We start from the raw sequence: 27,229 nt of genomic DNA, 5'->3' as shown, positions 1-27,229 counted from the left end.
TATCTGGCTGAATGTAGCCCGGAAGGTTTTCCTGGGATTTGACATAGAAAACAGAAAGGCTAAACCTTTGATTGATGGAACTGTAATTAGAAGAGAGAGAAAGCAAACTACCCCTAGAAAAGATGAGAAAGGTGCAGCAGTGAAACCCTGGACAGCCTCAGCACTGCAAACCCCCGGGAGATACCCTGGAGACAGACCTTCAAGGCAAGGTGTTGGCAGAAATAGGCTGGGAGCTGTGAACAAATATTGTGCTCTGTTGGGTGAGTCCTTCTGTCTGCAGAACCCAAATTGTGTCAGAGATGCTGGGTTCCATCATATGCCTGCTCCTAATGAAAGAAACTTTTGGCATTCCAAGTTAAGGCTGAAGTGTCGAGGCAAAATAATTATAGATGTGTCAGTCATATTTATGAGAGTGTAAGTGTCAATTCAAATAATTTTATTTCATTTTGTCACAAACAGGCTGTTAACATTCTCTACCCTGGTGTGATTTGTCCTACCCGTGTTGCTCTTAAGTGCCAGCAAGGAGTTTAGTGCTTTTTTTTCTGTATTATTGTTTATTTTGCCATCTGCTTTCCTGATGGAATCCCTGACTTTAAAGTATCTCTGTGGGCTTAGTGTCTTTAGATTTAGATTACAGGCAATGGCAAGACATGTCAGTCTTTGCATTTGCATTCTACCAACTGGCTCAATTGAAGATTAAAAAGACTGGATTTTCAGTTCTGCTTTTTAAGAATCAAATAAGTAGACACTGGTGGTTTTGCTATGAGGGGATCAGACATTGGGGATGATGCAGATGTTCTTTCTGATGTTGATTTATTTATTAGAGTAAAACCAATATGTTCCATAATACTCTTTTTCTGATTTTATGAGTAAAGTATCATTTAATTTTCTTGGCTGATCTTGGCTTGGCTACTACTCTGTTGTCTTTGCTGCAGCATGATATGGAGAAGATAGCTTGACATGTACTAATGAAAGGGTAGTCGGTATGTCCTGAATTAAGGCAAACAGGCCAAACTGTTAGATGCCAGACTAAGATCCAAGACTCTGCTATTCCGTCAACAAACTGTGGCTGATCTGGTTTGGGGGACAGACAAATATCTACATTGGATGCATATTATCCAGACTCAGCAACATATGCAAAGCTGATTCAGCCTAGCCTTAATTAAAACTTGAATTACAGCTAGTAAATTAAGTTGTGCTCTTACATAATCACAAGGAAAAAGACCTAGATCTCTTCATGATAGATTGCTGTTTAGAGGGAAAAAATAAGAGTGATCCTAATTCCCTTCCTCCAGTTTCTTCCCTTGACTCCTTTCTTCCTCTTCCTTTCTTCCTACTCAGCACTTTACATGGCCTTCCTTATGGTGTTTCATATTGCCATTGTTTGTTTCACCTAAAACAATAAAAAGTCTGACAGAGATCATCCAAGCTGGTCACCTAAACAAGAACTGTGAGAACACACTGCAAAAGTCAGTCCCTCTGGAGCTACAAGAGGCTCACCAAACTACTAGACCTCCTCTTCCTTCAGCCTCCCCCAGTTAAACACACAATAAACACCTGTGTCAGCTGATTGCCTCCAGCACAGAGACATCGGAGACAACTCACATCTCACCCATCCTGCCCACCTTCATGTGTTATGAAAACATTTTAGATGTTTGTATTTCCATCCTTTAATTAAATACAGAACAGAGTGCACTGTGTTACCATTTTATAGACATGGTGCCACCATTAGTAACTTTGTGCAAAGTTAACTGAGACATAGGTAACGTTTTTCTGCATTGATCAGCTGTTTACAATATCATTAGTGGCTGGTCGAAGTTTTGCTAGGGGCAACACAGAGCATTGCTTTTTTTGGTGTGGCATGTGAAATTATTGTTACTGATGTTCTTCCTAAGGAGATGTAATTTGTAAATAGTTCTTCCTTAGACAGTGGAAGAATATATTTAAGAAAATACCAAATACTTCAGAGAAAAAAGAAGAGAAAAGAAAAGAAGAGGAAAGGAAAGGAAAGGAACGAAACGAAACGAAACATGCCTGGATAAAGAAACAACTATGCTGCTGCATATTTTCATATTACCACAAAATATACAGGGGAGAGAAAGGAGTGATCCAGGCCAGTGTTTATAACATTATGAATCAGCTTAAAATCAGGCAGAGGATGGAAGAAAAGATTGTCCAGACACTACTCTAACAACCACTTGACCTTAATGTGAAAGGTCATTATTGGTTTTTTACTTGTTTTTTATTCCTCAAGCTTAGCCCTGCAGAAAACAGTTCAGCTGTCTCAGACTCTCTTTTCTCTTTTTTTTTTTTTTTTTTTTAAATTGTGGTTACCAGAACCTTCTCTCCTTTTATTCATGACAACCCCACAGTTCCCACCGTGTGTCTGAGGGTGTTGTCCAGTCTGTTCTTGAACACTGTCAGGCTTGGGGCTGTGACACTTCCTTGGGGAGACTGTTCCAGTGCTCCAGCACCATCTGGGTGAAGGACCTTTTCTTGGCACATCGTCCTGCCATTCCCTCTGATTCTGTCATTGATCACTAAAGAGAAGAGTTTGGTGCCTGCCCCTCCTCCTCCCCTTGTGAGGAAACTGTAGACCACGATGAGGTCTCCTCTCAGTCTCCTCTTCTCTAGGCTGAACAAACCAAGTGTCTTTAGCTGCTCCTCATACGGCTTCCTCTCCAAACCCTTCACAAACTTCATAGCCCTCTTCTGGACACTCTCCAGTAGCTTAATATCTTTTTTATACTGCGGCTCCCAGACAATGCCCTCAGATATCTGGTGTGAACTGCGGGGTTGTCATATGCAGGGACAGGAGTTGGACTCAATGACCCTTGTGGGTTCCTTCTAACTCAGGACATTCTATGATTTTATGACTCTATGATACGCTAAGATATTCACTACCTTAACGAAGTAGTATACTTAGAAGTGTCATGTCCATATGACTTTTATACAAGCCATTTTCAGACTTCTGTTGCTTTCTCTCTATCTATGCCATTGCATAAGACTTTTGCAACCTCATGTAAGGCACGGAAAATCTAGACTCAGAAGCTTGGAAAGTACAGGATCTTGATGGGCTTTCCTGGTCCTGAAACAAGCACAGAATGGAGCACATAGTGGGGTCACAGCTGAGGAGTGCTCTTCGCAAAAGTATTCCCAGACTGTCTCGGACAGCCAGAGACAGAGAGCAAAAAGCTGAAGGGTCCCTCTCTCCTCTCCCTCGATACTTGAACATGCTGCTTCACTGGCTGATCCATCCACTCTCCCAGCAACTGTCCAATGGGGAAGCCGTGTTTGTAGGATGACACAGGTATCCTTTGCAGCAAAGGGAGAGGACATATCTGTTGGAGACAAACCAGTAGAGAGATACTGGAAGTGGATTTCTTTTCTTGCAGTGTTTTAGAAGCATGGTTAGGTTTAACTGAAGAAGGATTTAGTCATTGACACCGTAAGAATATTTAGCTTTTGCAACCTGTGTTTGATATTCAGTGAGAATGAAAAGACAAGGGTCACTTCCCAAGGCTAGAGAGGATCTGGGGTTTTGGTGAGGAAAAATAAAAACTCCAAGGGTGCTGCAGAGCAAGGTACCTTTTCTCTCCCATTTCTTTGTTAAAAGGAGAGTAGAAAGCTTCAAAAGATTGGTTTCTATCCTATATGAATGCATTACACTGCAGTGAAATGAACATTAAGTCTGGGAAAACTGACTTTCTGCCAATGCCTGTGTTCATCCTCTCCATATTTCTCTCAGGAATATGTTATGGTCTTATCATGGTTACATTAGCCCTGCCATTATGGCCATGGTTTTCTGCCAGTTCAGTGAGGTTTGTGGCTTTTTGCTTTCCTCCAGGTCTGGCTTGCTTTCTTGCCAGACAAGCCATTTCTCAGCATCTCCCTTTGACCCTCAGCAGGCATGTCTAGTTTGACACTCCCTTGTTTGTTGAAGAAACACTCTTCTTCTCAGCTCTATTTTTGGACATTTTTCTTGTCCTGACTTCTCTTGACACATTCTGCTTAATAGGTTCTGGTTCCTGGTTGCCCCAAAACAGTCTTGCTTGCTTGCTATGATTGCCCTTACCCTGCGTTCTGTACTGCCTCTGCTGCTTCTGATCATCTTGGTTCTCAAAGAAGTGCTGTATATTGCTTTAAGGTTTACATGGGCTATTGGATCTCCGGTGATGCCAGCGAGGTATACCAGGTTACTGGAGTGGAGAAGAAGAGCATGGATGGCCAGTAATGAACAGACAAGACAGAGAGCGTTCTTCTCTAGCAAAATGGGCTTCAAATCTGAAAGCTGCATTTGACTATTTGCTCAGCCCAGAGAATGGCTGCTGTAAGATTTCCACTTTAGTTCAGCCAGCAGTTTCTCCAGCACACTGGAATGCTGTGGGCTTTAATGGACTTTCTGGCTGCTCAATTTTCTTATGCAATTTGACAGTTTTCTGCTTTTTTTTTTTCTCTCTTCAGCTAATGTCTTTCTGTTGAGAGACGCCTGAATATGCCTTAGAAGAGCTTTCCCAATTACATTTTGAATCCTCATTTGGCACAGAAATAGGACCAAAAATAATGCCTTGAAATCCCCAAGTTGCTTTTCTGACACACCAATTTTCAACTGCTCTGGTCATTCTAGATGCTTCCATGTCAGTAGTAAGCGATCCTTTTCAAAGCTGTAGCTCTTACTTGTTCCTATTTCTGTACCAAGGTAGGAAGCCAGCTCCTCACAAAGTATAGATCTGTTTTCTACTGGTGTTAGGAAGTCCTGCTTTGCTCTGTGAGGCCCAAAGTCTTTGCCCAGTGAAGAACAAAGAGCAGCTGAAAGGGTGGCAGTAAACAAAGCAGCCAAAACAGGTTGCCTCGCTGGACAACCTGTTCCAGTATTTGGGTGTTAAAACACGGGCACAGGTTGCCCAGAGAGGTGGTAGTCGCCCCATTCCTGGAGACATTCAAGGCCAGGCTGGACGGGGCTCTGAGCAACCTGATCTAGTTGAAGACGTCCCTGCTCATTGCAAGGGAGTTGGACTAGATGAGCTTTGAAGGTCCCTTGCGACCCAAACTATTCTGTGATTCTAAGACCGTGATGGAGGGTGTTCAGGTGATAAGCTGTGGCTGAGACATGAACACAGGATTTGTTTTCTAAGATATGAAACTACCTCCAGCTGTTTCTCTTTCGTCTTATCTTCATTTATAAGTCCCTCGACAGGTTTCCTGTTGCTTTTTATAACATTCTAACTAATTTCACCTGTTACCCTGCTCTCCCCATTAGTCCACCAGCTCAGTCCTTCACCCTGTGCACTCAGCACGTGTGCTCCTCAGACTTCAGAGTCTTCAAAAACACAAGAACTGATAAACAAAAAGGAACAGTGCTACATCTAAATCTAGCACATGGTTAAATTTGAAGGCACTCCCTATTTGCTAGTTCAAACTCTGTCCTTGGGAAAATTTATTTTGGATTTTAAGCCTTTTGAAGGGGTGGGTATTGAGATATATTTATGCATGTCTGTTGTAGTCAAATGCTGGTGAAATTTGAATGGCTTTGATTTTAAAACAGAGGAAAGTCAAGATCCACGGCAGAATATTCAGTGTTTACTTATCCTGGAAATACCAAACAAAACATGGATTCAGCCAAAAAGATAAAAGTGCTAGTGAACTTAGGAGCACTCCTTTCCCCAGTACTTCAGTGTCTACAGTCTTATTTTGTCTCTTGTCACAAGGAGCTTTATTTAAGAAACTGTTACATCAAGAAGTTGGTAAATATTGTATGCCTCAATTCAGTGAAATACAAAAAGTGAGAGAAAATCACCTCTTAAAGCGCAAGGCTTCATCTCTCAAGCTTTGTGCTTGTAAGAGAGGAGCCTGGGAGGGCATCCAACCTCGCCATAGCTGCACCATTGCACTGTGCTGATAGCAAATATCTGCCACTGCCATTCTGCATCCTACAGTGACTTTTGCTACTTCCTGCATAGTTAAGGTGAAAAATTTAGTAATTTAGTGTCTTCATCTGTGGTGACTTTGATGATGTAGTCTTAAAGTAGGTTTGAAAAAATAAAAAAAATCTGCTGCTGCTGCTCTTCACTATGGTAACTTTTGTCCTATTTTATATTTGTAATAACTTACTAGAATTTTCATAGTGAGATAGGGAATTATGTCCGTTAATCTTAGATGTACATATATCTAACTCTACTAAAAGCTGAACAATTCCAAACTTTTCCCTCCAAACACTGCTGGACTGTTCTGTAAAGCTGAATAGCTAGTACCTGCTAGTGTATTAACAGCAGAACAATAATTAAGTGAATTTATTTGCAGCAAAAGTTATTTTAAAATACCACAACATGGTTGCAGATAACTGCAGAAGAACTTTTCAATTCACCTCAGCAGATTTCATGGGTTTGCTTCTGATATAGCTGTTAGGTACTGCAGAGCTACAGCTAGAGAGAGAAATGAAAGGTTATTTTCAATTACTGTCATGAATGTAATATGAAGGGCAATATAGTTGTTGAAAGTGCAAGGAAATTTTTGCATTTCATATACTTATTCTTTGTAAATGGCAAGTGAATTCTTAATAGAAAAAAGAAATGCCACCTGCTTCATGAAACATGATTAAGAGTCAAAATATGATTAAACTAAGTGAAGCTGTTGATAACAAACTGTCTGCTGAAAGGATGACTTCCTGTTAGCATCCTTTAGAATTGCCAAAATCATGCACTTTTGCGTACAGAAAGAAATAAGATTGTATTATATGTCTGCTGCTTTATATACCTGTGCTGTGCTAATATTATCCTTCTGTGGATCTGCTGTCAGTCTAGTATTTTATAATTGACATTTTTCTTCTTGATTTTTTATATTAAAAAAAATGTAAAAGCTATCATTTCTTTCCATACACCATATAAAGAAAAGAGTATATACATTACTCTTCTCGAGCAGTGCTCCTGCTGAATGAATCAGCTAATACAGGCTGTGTTTTCATCCTGTGTTGTGCTAATGCATTAACCCCTGATGAGGGCAGCAATGTTTTGACCAGTGAAGCCATCAGGTGCCTTGGGGTCTGCCTATCCAAGACTGCAACTTTTTAAGTGCCATTTATCTCCTTACACAAAATAATGCAGTTTCACTTCTGCATAGATTCACTTTTGAAACCTAAAACTTTGGCCTGATCTTGTGCTTGTTGAGTTGGTGGCAAGCTTCTCGTTTGTAGTCAAAATGTTCAGTCTTCACTGTGCTTGCATTAGCTCAGTATACCTTTCATGTGTGCTCATCTTTATTCGGGAGAACAAGCAAGCTTAGCTTCAGGTTTCTTCAGTGTCCCTGATTAAGTTGAAATTAAAGTGCTGCCCACATGACTAACTTGGTAAGAATTTTGAAGCTTAGGCTTCAGTAAGGAAGCCACAAGCTGACTGAAAGATACTTACCAACCTTAAGATATAAGAATACATAGGTGGTAGGTAGCGGTGAATACAACAATGCCTAATATTCCTCGTCTTCTTCCCTAGCTAATTCAAATGACTTTTCTTTTAGAGAACATTAATTTTCTGGAAGTTCTGATCTGGCTCAGGAGCTGATTATGTTTGCTTGCTTGTTTTGTCAGTGTAGCTTGAGCTAGTTATTCTCTTTGGTAAGTCATTTTTGTGTGCTTGAAAGTGTTCCTGTAAAGCCCAGTTGTGAAATAAGCCTTTCATAAATGAGAAGAAATTAGTTCTGTTTTGATCTCCCTCACACAGAAATGTAGGAAAAGTCACAAAATACCAGTGCTCAGCAATGGCATAAATGGAAGAGAGAGGATTTTCAGTGCCAGAAAGGCATGAAGTTTTCCAGTGCTGTATCATTATTAAAATGAATGTGTTTCAAAGTCCAGTAAAATAAGTACTTTTGTTGTGGCATTCTCCAAAGCAGGATATGTCTTGCACAATTTCAAACTTGTTTTTAGAAACCGAAAATTTGATTTGAATACTGGGTTTTCATCCAGTTTTGAAAAAATAATGGTGGGTAAAATGAACAAAAACAGGGTCTGAAAAATAAGATTGGAAGTGAAACAATGGACAAACAGTGGACACAACTCTAATTCTGCTATTTAAACACTTTCAGATATATGAAAAGATCATTAGAAGCCAAAGACCAGGGCTTTTCAGAAAGAACTGGACAGTGATTTGTATCTCAGTATTCTCTTTTATTTTGGAAAGAATTCACCTATGGTAATGAAATTTCTTCACTGACTTTCTGTAGGCATTTAATTGATTAAAGAAGTTCACCTTACCTAATACATAAGCAAAGCAAACTGGAAACTTGAACCTAACATAATTTTTGCTGGAAGTGCTTACCCTCCAATCCATTTAAAGAAATCTGGCTGGATATTTTTCATGAAAGGACCAAATTAATTAGGTAAAATGGCAGGAAACTTCTTGTTCATTTCTATTTACAACTTACGTTTGATACCATACCACAAGAAATGACGACAAACTGTGTGGGAAGTGGGAAAATCAAGAGTTCAGATAGTTTAAGATCATGAGACAGAAAATTTTGCAGGTATTTTGAGGGTTTCTATATTTAGTTTTGGATTGTGTAGGTGTTTTAAAACCTAGATTTCCTTCCTCACAGATCATCCTTGCTTCCACATAACTCGCCTAAAAATTAACCAGTGTGGCAATACAGCAACACGTGTGGCCTCAGTTATGACAGGGGACTAGTGTGTTAGCTGCCATGCTAGCTCACAAGATAGTTCTTGTTCTCAGATAAATACAGATGACAGATCACATCCTACAGCAAGATGTGTACAGGTGGAAAAAGGCAAAATCAGTTAATTCTGGTGGTCCTTTTAAGATAGGCAAGATATTATTCAGATTTTTTAGTCTGAAAGACTTGAAGTCAAACTCCCAAAGCTTCACTTGCAGTTATATTCATTCAAATTTTCTGCACACCTACCCACAGGGTCAAAAACTGAGGATTATGTGTAGTCAATAATCAACTCCAAAGTAAATAAGTTTTAACACAATTTCTTAGCATTTCACTAAATTATAATGACAAAATAAATCCTTGTGCTAGTTCTTCATAGTACCACAGCTTCCTTAAATCTGTGAATCATGATCCAGTGATTTAGGATGTAGATAATGCAGATTCAATTCTTTGCACTTCTACAGACCTCTTCTGAGATATTAGAAAAATCACTTAATTTGTCTGCCCCAGGCTTCATTTGCAAACCAAGGATAATACGTTATTTTACACCCAGATGTTTGTTGCATGAGCGAGAATACAAGTACTAACTTATGCACCAGAAGGGCAGGAGTTCAAACAGTTTATTTGCAGGGTCTGACACCTTATTTCAAAACCATTCTTTGCACTGAATGAGACAGATATTCAGTAGAGAAAATGTGGTAAATATTAAAGCCGCATCATCAAAAAACATCATAAAACGTACATGCTTGGGGTGAGATTCAGGTATCACAGGTAGCATTAATTCTGTCTTCCCTTGGCTTTAAAATATCGTTTTCTTAATCTAATGACTTTATGTGTGTATGGTACATGAGGGTGCTATTTTTTAGGGGTTTAGGTATTATTATTTGGGTTTATATGGGTGTTTGACCCCAAAAACATTTCAAAGATTTTTGTGAACACTCACCTCCCAAACTAGAGGAGCATTATATTAACATTTCACAAGTTTGTACATACGTATAAAAAAATACTTGCTGTAAACTAACAGCCCTATATCTAGCTTTCAGTGTTTTGCTGCTCCTGGAGTGCTCTCCAGTTTGCTGCTTATAGCTCAGTAGAAGTTTTAGTAGATCATGGAGCTATTGGAGGGAAAACTTTTGTTGCCTTTTCATCAACCTCTGCTTTCTGTGTCAGCAGTGAGGTAAGGGAGACAGAAAACACACAAGATAATATGTGTGAAAGAAGTAAAAAGGATCAAATGAGTGAGAGTAGGAGGTAAAAAAACATTATCTAGAGAAGTGGTATACAAGGTGCGAGTCAAAAATTCATACACTTCATGGGGAAGTGAGAGGGGAAGGCGTTTGATAATACAATGAAAGAAGACAAAGATTGGTGGAGGGAATCCTGAAGAAAAATGGGGTGTTTGTGAAGTGGCAAAGCATCCATTTCTCTTTCCACAGAGCACAGTTTTGGAGACAGCCTCCCCTTTCCATTCCCTTCTCTCCCCAAAGACAAGTTACTGACACATGAGTAATTAACTTACACCTACTGACTATCATGACTGTCCCTGTGAATACTTCTAGCCCACAGCTGGAGATAAAGCATGTTATCCTAAATCCTTTAAGAAATAAATTTATATGATGGTGCTTTACTTCGTCTTGTTGATGGGGCTAAGAGCATGTTCCCATCTCACTAATGAGGCTCAGATCACCTGGGGCAACTTACTCAATTGTGACCATTCAGCCCTGGCCCAAAGTGCCCTATGAAACCCCAAGTGAGACAAGCGGGACACTAACCATGACCAGTACAAGATGCAGCAATCACCTGGCCAGTCCTCCTCAGTGAGGGACTTGGTGCCAAAATCCTGCAGAAAAAATGCCTCCTCTTCCTTATGGGGGAGCTTAGCACGACTGCAGCTTACCCACACTCTGCCTCCCCTGCCCTGGAGCAAACAGCTGATGGATCAGTGCAACCACCTACACCTGCCAGACAGACATACAGACCAAGATTCAGACCTCCCTGCAGTGAGGTTCAGACCTGGAAGTAAGCGTGAGGTAAAATCAGCTGCTCAAATATGTGTGATTTGGCAGGTCTGCTGATGGAGATAGTCTGCCCCACATCCTGCTTGATTTTGAAGGTATTGCCTTTAATTGCATCTGAATCAAGTGTTGCAACAGATAATCCCACATGTCTGGTACCAAGTGAGAAAAGAGAAGGAAAGAGAAGGAAGAGAAAATGTAAGGTTGAAACTAATCACCTTTTCTTGATGATGAAGCATTTTTGTGTTTCTGCTGGCTATCACTCAGGTATCACAGCAGTTAGATGGGTAGAAAGAAAGCTTTAAGTTACAAATAAAGCCATGTTGTCCCTTTATGTCACTTCCAAGTTGTGATTTTCACCCACTTGAATGCTTCCTCTGGAAGCAAAATGAAATTGAAGCCCAGCAAGTGAATATGCAGTGTTCCACACTTTATTTCTTTTCATGTTAGCATTTGCACAGCAGTCCTAACACTGTGATGGCATAGTGACTTGCCACTCAGCAAAGAAATTCAGCAAGAGATGTTTACTGGTAAAAGACGGTTCCAACTACAAAGAGTTTCCTGACAGCAGGCTGCACATTAGAGTTAATCAGAATTTACTTCTGTTGATTTTGATTCTAATCAGAGATAGGCTGGCAGACATCATGTACATACCTTGAAAAAATCCCCTGCTGCACTTCCAGTGCTTGTGAATTACAATGGTCTTCTAAACGCCAAAAGAAGCATGTCATGTTTTTAGTATGAGATTAAAACAGCCTAAATTTATTTTTATATCACTTCCCTTTGTTGAAAATCTCATATTTGAGCTTTCTGAATCGATGTGCAAGGCAACCGTCACTCTTTATCTATAAATGCATTTCTGGGAAGCTGAGCTTCAGCTGGATAACAATAAAACAACAGTCATATAAACCTGCAAATGACATGCGATAAAATGTCCTTGTACCTGATTAGTAATTGCAGTGTTCACTACCAGAATCCGTTGAGATGTTCTAGGCATGGACATTGTGATGTAGCTTTGAGCTTCATTTTAACATTTACTCTGAGAAACAGTATGCTGTTCACTTACATGCCTGAACCCACAGCAGCATCGCCCTGCCAGTTACTTTCTGTTATTCATCAACAACAGTAAAGTGTATTCTGCTTACACTAAATTGTACAGGAAAACCACCAGTGACGTACATACCTTGGTTGGAAATTATTACACGGATGCTGGATAAGCCTGTGGCTGTGTCTTACAAGACACCAACCTTGCTGACTTTGAGTTTTCCCAACAGGAAACCTAGAAGATATAGATACAACTTTGACTCTTACTCTTCAAGGTAATAAGAAAGGGATTTGTTCAATCGGTGAAAGCCAGTCTCCTTAAGAATCCTTCTGTCACAATAGTATAGATTTTTATTAGTATTAGTGCTAACCTGATATAGTGTAGGTATGACTGATCTGTTCATCTACTGCTAATACAAGAGAATGAGTTGGGGCAAGTTTGAGATAAGTTTTTGGTACTCCATTTTCCCTTTAGACCAGACGGTGTTGGGAGCATGCCAAGGACACAGTCTGAGGGCCTGGCAAGGAGACACTTATTCTTACTCACAAAGCAGCAACCCTTTTTGTACCAGACACATCGTTAAATTCAGTAGGAGCTCTGGTAGTGATGCTCTGTAGCCTGTCCCTGACATATTTCTTTGTGACTGCATTGACCTTGGTGGCAAAGGATTAGCATAAGAGAAGGAAGAATCACAAAAACATTTTTTCAGGAAAAAAAGGAAGCCCAGTAGTCTGAGAGAGGCTGAATTTCCCTCCTTACTGGTGAGAAAAAAGTCCAACATAGTACCTCTCCTCATGGGCTCTTCTATCACTTGGAGAAGGAAGTCATCATCAACACATTCCAGGAATTTCCTGGATTGTGTATGCCCTGTTGTGTTGTCCCTCCTACAGATGTCAGGGTAGCTGAAGTCCCCTCTGAGGACCAGGACTCATGAACATGAGGCTGCTCCTATCTGTCTATAGAGGTCCTCATCCACCCAGTCTTTCTGGTTGGGTGCCCTGTAGCAGACCCCCACTATAATGTCATCTGTGTCTGCCCTCCCTTTAGTCCTGACCCATAAACCTAAAACATTCTTTAATCCCATCTTGCCTCTCCAAGACTCTGAGTTTCTCTAGCTTCTTCATTTTTCATTCCTGATAAAAAGCGCATAGGAATCTACTCAATAGGAAATTACACACCTTCTTGCATAAAGCCCCTAAGCATTTTGGACCAATTTTCAGTACTAAGTTTGGGATGCTTACAGTGATGGGTTTGCAGTGAGTATGGGAGTTCCAAAGATGGCACCTTAAGCATCCAGCTACATTCCTCAGCATCCCAGTGGAAAATCATAGCCTCAATCTTTGGAGCTAAAATCAAAAGTAAGTGTTTAGCTTAAATAGTTAGAAAGATAGCCCACCCTGCAACTGCTGGTTTCTTCCATGGGTTGTTGGCACTCCAGTTTTTCACACTTGTTCCTCTTATTTTCCATAAAGTCTTTGTTGCGGTAGTTTGTGGAGAGAGCTCTTCCAAGGAGTAGCAATGACTGTATCTGGGGCTGGCCCCTGCTCAGATTAGACCAAGAAAGGGAAGTATCTAGCTATGTTCTGGCCCATAAATAATACACGTGAGGAAATCGTGTTCTGCTCATGAACATTCTTTGAGGAAATAAGGATTAAATTTGTTAAGTAAATTATTCACTGCAAATTAGTCACTCAGCTCCACTTGCTATTCTGAGATTTCTGCAATACCTAAAGGAGCTAGATCATACAGGGAGAGGTATGGCCATAAAAGCAGAGGCGGAAGGAAGGCATGGTTCCTTTCTTGTATGAAATACAAGTCTTATTTTAATTAAGATAAACAAACTAATACGGTATGGGATTGCTTAACATTAGGGAAGGCAATATAGAGCCCTAAGGTACCTCTGAGACTCTGGTTAAACTTGGACCAGGTTTATCTGGTGGGCAATGAAAAACGAGTTGCTACTACACAAAAAGTCTCATTTCATTTCCTTTTTGACAGGTTGTCAGTATGTTAAACCGTTCAATCTACTTTGCACTCTACATTTTACTTTTATCAGAATGATCAAGTGTTGAAAGAATAAGTTTATGCTTGCAGTTTAGACTGGAAGTGGTCTTTCCTTTCAAGGCAAGGCAATTGGATGGGGCCACTGAGGTGATATGACACTGTTGCAGCACTTGATATTGTGTGGGAGGAAGGCATACAAAACAATTGAATATCCAGGAACATTCATTATGGTCCATTCATTAGAACTCAATAATGATAACAATAACCTATAATGTATGTTGCCTTTTCTAAATATATTGATAGTGGGAATAATTCTCATGGGGTTGTCTTAATTATTTTTAATTGGATAGCCTGTTTCCCCATAGGACTTTCCAGAAAGATGAGTGAAATTGCCTGGATATTTCAGGATGGAGGATCCAATCCAAGCCCCATAAAATTTACCTGAAAAGCTTCTATTGATTTCACTGGGGTTTGGATCAGGTTCAAAGACCAGCATGGAAATGTAATAAGTTACCTGCAGTTATGTCCAACAGAAAACTAAGTATGAGAATTTTTATTTTAATTTTACACTGCTGATATTCATTTCCCTTTGAAAAATTAGAGGATATAAGCACCGAGCTTATTATTAATTTTTAGTTCAAAAGTGCCCCCTTTGATATGTATTGGTTAACTAAATTAAGCGAACTTAGCATTATATATGTTTGATTTTCTTCACTTTGTTACTTTTTAAAACTAGTGTGGGTCAGCCTTCCAAGGGCAAGAACATAATCAGGTCAGCTTTCAAGCTGCTATAATTTTTCTGATATGTGGATGAGGAAAGGAAATAGATATGGGTGGGTACTATATCTCTTGAAATGGCCTCTTTCTTCCTGTTTAACAATAAATATTCTACAGAAGGAAGCTCATATATTACTCTTCAGATGAGTTCCCATTTTATTAATCATGAAGATTTTAACAGTGGCCTGAGACAGGAAATCACAGTCTAATGATCAGCACAGTCTGATTTAATCCTCACATTTGGATCAGATTAAAAATAAAAACAATATACTGCAATGTGCTTCTGGGTCAATAAATAATCAGGTTTAATTACTATAAGACATATATACAGCTTTTATAACAAAATACGGCCCTACTGAATTACTAAGGTTGATTAAATGTCCATGGTAAAACCTCCTTATCATTAGAAACTTAAATAGAATTTTCAGGTGTTGTTATAAGATACAGGAAAGAAACATATCACTCAGAGTTTGTCAATATTTTTATTATTAATTAAATACTGATTAGTAATAATAATTATTATTATGAACACTGATTGATATGTTATTAATAACAATAATACATTCAACTCTGTTCCAAATTAGTGTAGTTCAGATTAAAATGTGAAGTGAAGCATCTTGGTTATTGGGTTGAGATTGAACACATACTCTACTGCAATCCAATAACCTAGAGAACAATCTTGCATTATATTTGGCAGAATCTCAGCACCTTAACTTCAGTTTCTCCTCCCCTTCTTACCCACTGGGTTCTTAGAAGGCCTGGAAAGGAAAATATCATCATACCATTAACATACTATAATTACTTTTTCATCCTTCTGCCTCAGTCCATTCAGTTGCCCACCCATCACAGCTCAAGAAGGCCTCTAAAACTTTTCTCAGATGTGTAAATAGAAGTTCAGATAGCAACCTGAATTCATCAGATGAGCAGTGTCTTATCCCTCCCTGGTCTATTCACATGAGAGAGGAAGAAGAGAACAATTCAGCCAGGAGACTACCTGCCTATCTAGCACTATCTCATCATGCATGCTTCAAAAAGTTAGAAGTGTTTATGGAACACAATTCTAAGAAATAAGACCTGTGCATTTCCCATCAGCTCTCAGCCATCGTTTCCTTTGGTTTTCAGTTTGGATGGTTTCTTGTTTTATCTTTCCTTGAAATTTGAGTTCAACCAGATTTCATATTAAAAGGATGACATAGAGAAAGAAAAGTACGTGCACTGACTATTTGAATTCACAGGGACTTCTGAACTTTCATTCGGTGCAACAGACCTCCACAGTGACTTGCTTCTTTTCAAACAGCTTGTGTCCATGTAAAACTTATGAGTGAAAGTTGCTTATAATATATTTGCTTTAAAAAACTCATAATTTTGAAAAAACACTATCGAAATTTTGAAAAAAATAATTTTACCAAAGATTTTTCTTTACACTTACTCTTGAACCTTTTTCTTACAACTCATTTAGAAATAGATTCATTTTTTTTCATTTGTAGTAATGTTAAATTAAGATTTAATTGAAGAACTGTGGGTTGTCCAAAGCTTTGGAGGTTGAAATTGAGAATTTGTCTTCAACTTTCAGCAAAGAGTTGGGAATTTTTCATGGTTTCAGGTTTTGTGGCCTATGATTGACAACAAATAAGTTTTATTTTGGATACTCAGGACTTCTGTTTTTTTGACTTTGACAAATAATACCAAGCAAAATAAGCAGAAATTAAAAACTATCTTAACACCTCTGCTTTCCTTTAGCCTCTGGGTTATTTTTAAAGGGTATATAAGGGACTTTTAATTTGTCATACTCCTCTGTGTCTTTGTTATGAGCCTTCTATTAGACTTGCTACTTCTCCCTGTGACTTTGTCACCAAATCAAGGATAATGGAGGACTGAAAAGTTCAGGGAGTCCAAATTCTGTGACGAATGGCAAAAAATGATACCACCATGCAAAAGAAAAAAGATGGTTTTAGAAAACTTCCCTTCTCTACTAAATGGTGGCATTCAATCTCCTTGCTTCTATTGCATTAATGTAGAGCTAAGAGAGAAAGGAAGGTGTTAGGGACCAGCTAGACCATGTGCCACCGCACAGATCTGCTGCAGAGTAATAGCCCTTGGTCCTCTGAACCACAGCACTCCTTCTTCAGATTCAAGTCTCAGCACAAGTTGAAGTGAAGAGCGCGGTTAGTGCCACCAGTCTGAGTGATGAAACATGAGAGAGGAAAAGAGGCCGACTTTCTTGAGGTGGTGCAAAGCCTCACTGAGGCTTGATGGTGACACAGGAGATAAGTTTTAAACCGTTTCCCACCCTGAACCCTGTCCTTATTTGCAACTCATCTCCTCAGCGCACCTCTCTCTTTCCTTCCCCGTCACTTCCTCCCCTCCTTCCTCACTCCCTCCCCAGCCAAAGATTTCAGCACGCTCACCCATGCTGCAGAGCAGCTGCGTGAAGTCACATCCTGGTAGAACAAGGAACGGCGTAAGTGGTGTACGCTTGTGCAGTACGCTTTGTTGCACTTAGTTTGGTCACAAGCTAGGAGCAGTTGCACATCAGCTGGATAAGCCTGAATCAAAAATGTTGAAGAGAAAACCATCTAACGTGTCTGATAAGGAGAAAAGTCAAAAGCCAAAGGTAAGAATATTGAATTTTTATTGACAATGAATAATAGCAGGAATTGTTAACAATTTTTAAAGGGAGGATTTCCTTTTAAATCCTAGCTTCAGGATTTCCTGATGTGTAAGTGTCCCCATGGCATAATCTCAGGAATATATTTGTGTATACTCACTTTATAGAAGTAGTGATCTAATTCAAAGAATCATCATCGTGGAGCTGCTATAGCTGTGCTGAATGGTCCTTGTTCTGGACTTTGTCTGTTGTTGTATGTCTGCACCTGTCTTTTAACAGAGTCTCACAAAAATCCCCTTTCTCCCTTTCACCTATGATAAACTGATGATGCCCTGCAAAAGAGTGTGAGAATCAGCAAAGAATTAGAAAAGCTGTTAAATTTGTTCCTTATTTCAATAAATTTACTTCTGCATCATCATAACCAAAGGAGGAGAGGGTACTTGGCAATCTGTGTTTGGCATTTTCACTTTTCTGGGAATTATTATACTTTCAGCCTGAAATAAATACTCTGAATAAATTGCTAATAAGCTACACTGGACACTTTCCACAATCTGGAGTTGCAAGAAAGAAAGTGAGAGTTTTGCAAGATGCATAAGGATGTGTCCTGTGCTAGAAATTTATTTTCAGTCCCTGGACTGGGTGCAGTGACCTTTGCAAGTGTATTGTAAGCCTGAAGAGAAACAGCTACTGCTAGACCTGAGCGCTTCATTTTCCACTTCTACATCAAATTACCAGTGCTCGAAATTTAAAGAAGAGATTAGAAAAGCCTTTTAATGTATCAGTGGTCTCAGTAACTCAGTCTCTCCTAGTTTACAGACCTATCTTCTCATCGTTTGGGAATACAACTCACTTTGTAATTTCTGGTTCCTACATATTGTTGCGGACACTATTTCAGCAGGAATGTCTTCTGGTTTTATCCAGAATTGGCTTTTGTGTATTGCACTTGTAGTTTTAGACTATGACTCATTAACAATTAAAATTCATATTTTTTCCATGGATTTCAAAGAATTCTGAATCCATTTTCCCACATATTTGAATGGGATTTTAAGTCTTTCGCTAGTTGGTATGGTATGCATTTTCTTCTGTTCAGTCACCATATGTTTTTTTAAAGATATGGGAGAAGTATAATTAATATCTAATTACACTATAGGTTAAGCAAGAAATGAGTATGAGAGACTCTTTGGATGACTGTTTTCCTGCCTGTTAAATAATTTCAAAAGCACGTTTTTGTCTCTCCCTTCTAGAATAATAGATTCCTTAACAGTCTGACTTTTTTTCTTCCACACAGTTAGTTATTCATTCATGAATGCACTCCATGCTGTTCAGATGCTGCCACTGTGGCTTCTGAAAAATATATATACATATCATGGTCTTGGATTCGATTCACCGTATGTGTAAAGCGGGGATAAAGAGTCTAACCACTTGACTGTCAAACCTGCTGACTTCGCTGTGCTGACTTTGTCTTATTGTAAATGTTTACAAAAAAGGAAAGGTCTTGAAGCGGCTCGGGATGTCTCTCTGCCTCAGTAGTGTGCTTTGAAACACTTCACCTACTGTAGTCCCACTTGTGCACAGAATTGTGTAAACTTTCCACAATGCGAATGTTTTTGCTGAATGTGCTGTTCATAGAAAGGGCATGGGAGGAGACAGCCCTGCGTCGCACAGAATAGAAATCTTAGCGTGTTTCGAAACATGCCCTGTGGAAGCAACGCAAATACTTACGTTGCTTAATACAGAATTGGGTAACGTAGGGCACAGGTCCTTACCTCCCGACAGAAGTTACAGGATTTCCCAAGCGACTTCCCTAGGTCACTTCCTGGCTGCCCCTGCTCTGCACAGGCAACATCTGGTACCGCTGCACACTCGCAGGGTGGGATGCCCGTCTCGCTGTGGAGGTCCTGGGCCACCTCGCCTTGCCTTTAGGTGGCTTAGATGTCGCAGCGTCTCCAATGAATCCATACGGGGCTGGCACAAGACCTGTGTGAGAGCCATAAGGTCTGGAGTGTTGAGTGAAAATCCGGTTTGCTACTTAGGGCTGCAAAGAGGACACCAAAAAGATCTCTTTAGGTAACTGACTCTTACCCAGCGACCAGTTGTCAACACAATTGGATGAGCTTCTGTGCATTAATTCAAGTGTTTCAGCAGGATTTTCTTCTTAAAACTCTTGCTTTTATTACTTTCTGATATGAAACATATCAGCATCAAGTTATGCCTTTTGATAAAGATGAAGGAATGCCATACAGGCTGATGTTAAAACCCTTCTCAAGGCAACTCGCTCTCCCTGTATAAAGCCTCTACTAGTGGTGGGCAAGTCAATGGCCGATGCAGGGCTAACACATATTTTCAGTATCTAACTGCCACTCTCTGCGTGCAATGCATTTACTTTACTTTATTGATTACTGTGGTGCTTAAGGGAGTTCTGCAGATCCATTATGTGCTACATAGACAAAAAATTGAATCTTTCAACTCTCAGTGTCTGCTATTAAAGGGTTGATGCTTGCCCATTGTCATGAAAAAGTAAAGTTGCAAGTTTGTTTCTTTATAGAGCAGGACTTCTGTAGCGTTGTGGTCATGCTAACAATTTCTTTGCATACCTGGCAGCTTTTGCATCTGCGTAAGTATGCATATAACTACCATATGCTTTGTACGTAAACTAAATAAATAAACATTCATTGCTAGGCAAAAAAGACCTACACCTGGTGTCATCTCAGAGAATACAGGGAGAGAAGTGTGAGAGAAATGTTTTCAAAAGAGATACTGGAAGGATTCTGATCCTTTGCTAATGTTTTTCATTATAGCTGCACATAATGCCGTAGAACTGTACATTTATACCTTGTACATCAGCTGAGGACCCTGGTAGTTGAAATATAAAAGTCCTAAAGCTTAAAAATACTCTGCTTAAAATTGATGAAATTCAACCAACTGAAGGGCTAAGCTCTCTATTTCAAGCTTGTCTAACCTTATCTCTTTGTCTATCCAGGACCTTAAATAACTTTCTATCACAACAGAGCCTGTGCACCTCCCGTCAGGACAGCCACCAAGAGGCAGCTCACTCTCAGCGCTTCTTTCAGTCCTCACCTGCCCCCCCTTTCTTTTCTGACAGATGAGACACAGCTTCATTTATAGCTTCATTATTGTAGCTGTGCTGTGCTGCAGTTGTTTTTGTGGGCAGGTGAGGTCAAACAAACCAGGTCTTGCACCGAGCCCTGAGGTTTGTGGTCGTGCTGATGGCCAGAGTCAGCCCAGCTGCAGGAGCTCACTGCAGGGAGCACGTGTGTCACCTGCATTGCTGGGGTTTTACTTGCAGACAGGAAAGTACTACAGCAAGTGGGGGGAAGGATGCTTGTACTAGATGTGCTTCAGTTTGCGCAGTCTGTCCCATCGCCCCTTAGAGACCTGGTGAGGAGGAGAACAGCTGATTTAGGGGACAGAACAAGGACCCCTGAAATCACCTGGATTTTCCCCTCTTTGGCCCTTATGATATTACAGATGTCAGAGTGTGTGGGGGGTGGCATGAAGCAGATTTAGAAAGATGGTAAGAAAAAACATTCTAAGAAACTATTCAGGATCTAGTCTTCTCTTTTTCGTATGCTTCAGGAAGCACCATATCCTGGCAATATACAAATAAAACAACATTGAAGCACTTCGCAGCTGCCTTGCATTCCACTTTGCGCTGTTTTGCACATTTGACCAGGTGCAAATGACAATGGAAGGTGCAAATAATCTGTAAAACTTTCCCGCATTGTCTTGGCCACTTCATGGGATGTGATGTACTGCTACAGCCTATTTCTTTTTTGTCTCTCTCAAATTCCTACGGACATAGTAAACTTGAGAACTGCCTGATGATTCTTGGCTTTACTTCAAGCTGAAACAAAGATGACTTTGTGTCATTTTTTCTGGCTTGACTGAAGAAAGTCTTGTGTCATAATTCTACATGACAGTTGATCTATGTTTATACTAAAGGTTTGAGACGTTTTTGTTTCCTTATTCTACTTCCAAATATGCTCGGTGCTTGAAACTCAGTTTAATTCTGGTGTGTAAGACAATTCAGGGTCAATGCCTGTGCATTTTGTTTAAGCAAAATTATGTCCAAGCTTCTGATTAAATCAATATTCACTTACTTAGGTGACAAACAAGTATTTATTTTCAGGGTTATGAGAAAATAGTGGCAAATACAATGGAAATAAATATTTTAATGTGCAACTTTGTTCCCTAGTACTATTTCATGCCAATAATTTTACTTTTTATAAGCTTTAAATGAAGCCCTGCCTCCATGGAAATCAATGCACATTTTTGCCATAGACTTGAGGCCAGGATTTCCCCTTTTTATATGCTTTTCACAAAAGGCCTGATTCTGATCTTGAAAATGCTTAAAAGAATAAATTAGCTGTGATCCCATTGATTTCAATGAGATTTGTCATTGAGTAAAGTTTATTTCTTGCCTAAGTGTTTGAAGCCTGTAGTGCAGATAGATGTATAAGCAAGTTTTTTTGGTGCTGTTTTTTTCTTAGACAGTGGTTCATGGGAACACTTATTAAAGAAAATAGAAAGTAGGTACAGCAAACCTAAAGACCAAAAATAATTTAAGACTTTATTAGATCTTCTGTAGGACAAGATCTGCAGTGAAGAGATGCTCAGTATAAATGAATATTAACTATGATTTATCCTTGAGTTGGGAAAGCTGAGGGTTTTAATTTTATTTCAAAAGTAAAGACTGGTAGAGTTCTGAAAATAGCAAGTTTTATATTCTTTTCTTTCCTCCTGAAATTTTGAGTGCATAATAAATGAGCCACTGCTAATGTCACAGATGCTAATTTTCACAACCATGACTGAAGTGATGTTCGCTTCCATTTGCATTTCATTCTAACAATGATGAGAGGTGATGAGTTGATGATAAGCTGTTTTCACTGTACTGCCCGCTGTGCAAATTTATGCTTATAGGCAAAGATGACACATAGTTCTGTCATTAAAGGTCTTTACTACATTGCTTCTTGTAGAAAGACTGTTTGTCAAAATCCATTTGAACTCTGTTAAATAAGAAGAAATGCATGACAACATCTGGGCTGTAATTTTAAGAACCTAGTTTATAGTGAAAAAAATACCTGTGGGCCTTTATCAGGGAGGGTTCGGAGAAAGAAAAAATAATACTTGTAATAACCATGTATGTGCAGAAGGGGTAAAAAGGATTGCAGGTGACACTTCAGAAGGAGTTTCCTGTCTCCCTCAGGCTTCACAAAAAAAAAAAAATGGAACAAGGTTAGAGTTAATCTTGTTTTATTTTTTGTGTGTGAGTGGAAAGCCTTAAAATCATATTGCTGCTCCCCTTACATCTGGTATACTTTCTTCATTTGTATTACCATCTTCTTGATCATCAGCCAATTTTGTTTTTCAAGAGCAGTTTCAGAAGGTTGTTTGCATCTTAACGCATATGTTAGCATATCTCTTCTTATAAGGTCTTGAAATTTGAGGAATTTTCTTTTCTCACCAGAAAGTTAAGACTCCAGGGTCTTTGTGGGGAAAGAACAGGAGGCTGATTAGGATGACCAAACTCCAGATGTTGATGCTCAGATCAACACACAGGGTCACTGAGGGCTCATACAACTCTTGAACAGCTCATGTGCCAAAGGAAAAAAAATGACATCTGTGGACTGGTCCAGTCCTGGCCTTTTTGTGTGTTCCCTTGGCTACAGCACCTTTAAAATTTTCACCAACTTTGCTCAAAATTTGGGTAATTTCTTATTTCTTCCCTCTCCTGGTTTTCCTTCACTAGCCAGGCTTAAGTCCTTAATAGCAGAATATTTTAAAACAAGTGAGAGAAAATTTCCCAAAGAGAATATTTTCCACATTTGTATTCATTTTGCTTAGAGTCATAAATCCAGTTTGGTTCTTTATTTTCCTAAGCAAACAATAGCATTCAAGATGTCTGAACCACCTTCTCCAGCCATTTTTAGAAACCAGGCTATCAACCACATAGTTTGTACTCTCCGATAAATACAGTAGCACAACTATCAAGGTGACATAAATCAGCATTTGTTGCCTTCTAATATTTTAATTAGCTTTATAGAGCAGTTGACATACTTCAATATTGTGTTTCTAGGAAACGCAAAATATCCCAAATGAAACATTGGCCAGCGTATCCATCATTGCTGGAAAAAAGCAGTAACTATGTATGGGCAGGACAGGTAGCGGATGTGGCCTACAGTTTTCTGTAGGTTTCAATGCTCTTCTAGTAACTTGTGTCATAGCACAAATCCAGACTGAAGTCATTATAAAGCCATCAATGGCCAGTTGATATAAGCAGTTTGTGGGTGGTTACAAACACTTCAGCCAGAAGAATCAACCCCGTGATGTGTGGGCAGAAACCCCTGGCCATACCCACTCCAGAGAAGGAAAAAAACCTCTCTTCTGGGCCTCAGTAATCACATTATCCCTTAACCTTTATCTTCTGAAAGCTTGCAACAGCGACAGCAGATTTACTTCAGTTGCTAGAAACAGGTACACTCTCTTCCACAAATTAGCAATGGCAGTGTTTTTGCTAGACATTTTGCTGCTTGGCACCATGCTCCAGATTATATGTTCTGAATATTTAGCAAGACATATGTCCTTTAAACCACCCTAATGGAAAAGTTTGTTTCATACATCAGATGAAGGTATGTTGTACGTGTGTTGATATGCCATGGAAAGACGAATGACCACCTACTTTTTTCCCAAGTGAAATCTCTCCTGTATACCTGCTTGATCATACTTTTCTAGCTCCTTGTATCTTATTCCACTACAATGCACCCAAGAGCATGCTGTGGTGGATGCACTCGACCCCTCCCCACCCAGCAGAACCCTAAATTACACCCCCATGACAGTCGTTCTTACTTTTTTAGCTCTTCCCAAACTTGACCCTGAAATTCCAGCCTAGGGAAAAGTTTGGAGATTTTTAACTGCTTCAGGGAAGCTCCTTCTTTGACTATTCATATTACATACCGTACTGCTATTTTTTTCTCTACATCTCTTTGTGTTGTTCCATGGATACATAGAAAGCTGGGTAACAGCTTCACCTGTACACAATCTTCAGGCTGCTTAGTTGCCAGTTGTAACACCTACTGGCATCTTTCTGGTAAGCTGAATGTCAATAGCAAAGGGTCTGTCATCTCTAACCGTCACCCAGTACAAGGTTTGTCTGGGAAGATCTAGTGAACCACCTACTGTTTTGCACCATTATGTCTTCTGGATGGAGCTTTAGTCCCTTTCCTACCCTTTGATGTCTTCTTCTCTTTTATAATCTTCACAAGAACAACAAAGCAACCTCACACTCCTGTCCTTGATTTCCATGGGATGCTGAATGGTTACTTCCTTGAGAACCATAGGAAATTGTAAGTTCCTTGACTTGGTCATGCTGACCTCATTCAGAAGGCATGGTACATTTGCTGTTCTTTCAGGTATGTAGAAAGGCAAGTGAGATGTGAGGCTACTGGAATACTTGAGTACTTGGCTTTAGGGTTTTATGCAGTGTTTGTCATGGCATCTTCAGGCAGAGGAGAAGCACTGAAAGAGTGCTGTTCAACCAGAAAACATCAAAAAGCTACGGTGCAGTTTCATGTCTTCTCTCTACCATTATGTTTGAGATAGAGACAGAGCTTTGTCACTGACAGCCTGCAGCCGTGAGATAAAGAAATCAGCCTCACTTAGCAACAGCACAGCCAAAAGCAGATGTGTGAAGATGAGATGACAAAGTGGCCGAGACAGCTGAACGAGCTCACACAGCTTGACTCTCTGCTGCAAAGTAGGTGCTGAGCTTTACCACTCATGAATTGCTTTCACTCAGCACAGCTGTGCTGTTTTTCTCTTATACTTCTGTCTATCTGCCTTCTTTTTAAAAATCAGATGTTAGATCCAAAAACTGCTTAACAGAGCTGGAAAGGGGTCATAGTTCACTGATGGATGAGTAGCTCGGAGCCTGTGTAGAGGGTCCATGAAATGACTGATGATGGTAGAGTAGTCATTCAGTTCTAGTTACAAGTACTTGGCAAGGCTCTTCTGATGTCGTCTACTGGGGTATTTCCATAATTTTCTTCCTGTCTCTATAATGGAGCTTACATTTGCTTGATTAAGGTCTCTTCTTAATTGTGGTAAAATGTTTGGAGCCTGTGTTTGGGATTTTAGTTAGTATCTGAAGGAATGGGAAGAGACAACACATTCCTACCCATTTGTGAAAGCTTAAAAACTTCTAGCTGGCACGATCCCCTTTGCAGCAATAGGCCAGATTTCAGTAAGATTTGGAGTATGGCCTTGAATTTGGGCTTCACGGAGTCACAGAATCACAGAATTACAGAATGTTAGGGATTGGAAGGGACCTCAAAAGATCCAATCCCCCTGCCGGAGCAGGATCACCCAGATGAGGTTACACAGGAAGGCGTCCAGGCGGGTTTTGAATGTCTGCAGAGAAGGAGAATCCACAACCTCCTGGGCAACCTGTTCCACTGTTCTGTCACCCTCACTGAGAAGAAGTTTCTTCTCAAATTTAAGTGGAACCTCTTGTGTTCCAGTTTGCACCCATTACCCCTTGTCTTACTGTTGGTTGTCACCGAGAAGAGCCTGGCTCCATCCTCGTGACACTCACCCTTTACATATTTATAAACATTAATGAAGTCACCTCTCAGTCTTCTCCAAGCCAAAGAGCCCCAGCTCCCTCAGCCTTTCCTCATAAGGGAGATGCTCCACTCCCTTCATCATCTTTGTGGCCCTGCGCTGGACTCTCTCCAGCAGTTCCCTGTCCTTCTTGAACTGAGGGGCCCAGAACTGGACACAATATTCCAGATGCAGTAACCTCAAAGAACACCTCAAAGCCCTCACTTATGTTTGTGCCTCGGTAGCATAATCTCAACTACGTGTGGTTTTCACAGAAGTTGCAGGAGCAGGGGGGGAGTGAGAAACTCAGTCTCGATTTCATCATGTGTCAGAATGAAAGCTCACTTCAAGCATGTGGTACATTTTTTTTTCATGAGATGAAACTGTAGTTTTCCACTGAGCTGTGATCGCAATAACCCCACTGTCACAGAGAAAATCAGACAGAGAGAGGGGAGTTGATGTGCCCATACTAGACTAGTACCATTTGCTGTGACCAGTACCCCCAGTGAGCTGTTGATCGTTTTCATGCCCTTTCGGTATAAGAGTGACCTGAGTCAGGGTGCTATCTTGTCTTCAGACAACCAGGTTGTTTTGGGTTTTTTGTGTTTGGGTTTTTTTTGGTTGGTTGGTTGGGTTTTGTTTGTTTGCTTCATTGTTGGTTTGGTTTGGTTTGGTTTTTGTTTTTGTTTTTTCCTGGAATTGCAGTTCTAGAACTTATGCTACACAAATAAAATACTGAATTTAACACATCATAACTTCTGCACTAAGAAGTATCATTAGCAGTGCTAAATCACAAGGAAAGCCTGAGCTGGAAACCTTCTTTCAGCTCCCACACTGGTCCAAAACCAAAAGCTTACCGAATTTATTTTCAGTTCAGATTTCCAAGGAGCATATTTTAGATTCCTACGTATATGTTGTGCAAGCATGTCCTGTTTTTGAAGTTGTGAAGCTGCAGTGAAGGGCCACATGTGCTTTCTTCAACTAGACAATAAGGATAACTTTGGCCCGTGGATGGCAATAAGCCAACATTGGAAATCAGTCTTCTGATAAGGGAGGATACATGAAGGGGAAAAAATGGTGACACCGGTCATCATTTTAAAGGAGTCAAAATTTATCCCACTGTAATGAGTATAGTCTTCTATTTATTTACCATTTCCCAGAAAAAAATTATATCAATAAATAGACATATAGATTTGATGAAACACTAAAATTCACATTGGCTGATGATAGATACTGAACTGAATTTTGCGTCTCTACTGTAGTGCATCTCCATTAAGGCAATTTCAGCTAATCTCACTATGGATTCATTAATCAAGTGTAGTCAGGATGTCTGAAGGGAGATAATGAGGAGAAGAAAATTGGCCTATTGTTTGGATCTTATTCTTCAGCTAGTTAGTTTATATATCATGTTCTGTAATATTTGTATCCCGATAAATAAGTTCTAGTCACAATGAATTACCATAACAGATGACTAACACATCTTTATTTATTTACAAGTTC

At 39.8% G+C, this 27,229-nt stretch overlaps 1 protein-coding gene across 1 annotated transcript in view; it reads left to right on the top strand.

Moving 5' to 3' along the window:
* The first annotated feature begins 17,059 nt into the window (after positions 1-17,059).
* LOC136000723 (SAM domain-containing protein SAMSN-1-like) overlaps positions 17,060-27,229 on the top strand; it is a 36,600-nt gene continuing 26,430 nt past the window's right edge. The window contains exon 1 of the mRNA XM_065654677.1: positions 17,060-17,116. Coding sequence (XP_065510749.1) covers positions 17,060-17,116 — 57 coding nt within the window. The remainder of the gene's footprint in view (positions 17,117-27,229) is intronic.

Source organism: Caloenas nicobarica, chromosome 1 (genome assembly GCF_036013445.1).
Source record: "Caloenas nicobarica isolate bCalNic1 chromosome 1, bCalNic1.hap1, whole genome shotgun sequence".
In the NCBI taxonomy this organism is placed as follows: domain Eukaryota; kingdom Metazoa; phylum Chordata; class Aves; order Columbiformes; family Columbidae; genus Caloenas; species Caloenas nicobarica.
The sequence above is the reverse complement of the archived record's forward strand: the minus strand, read 5'-3'. Positions and strand labels throughout refer to the sequence as shown.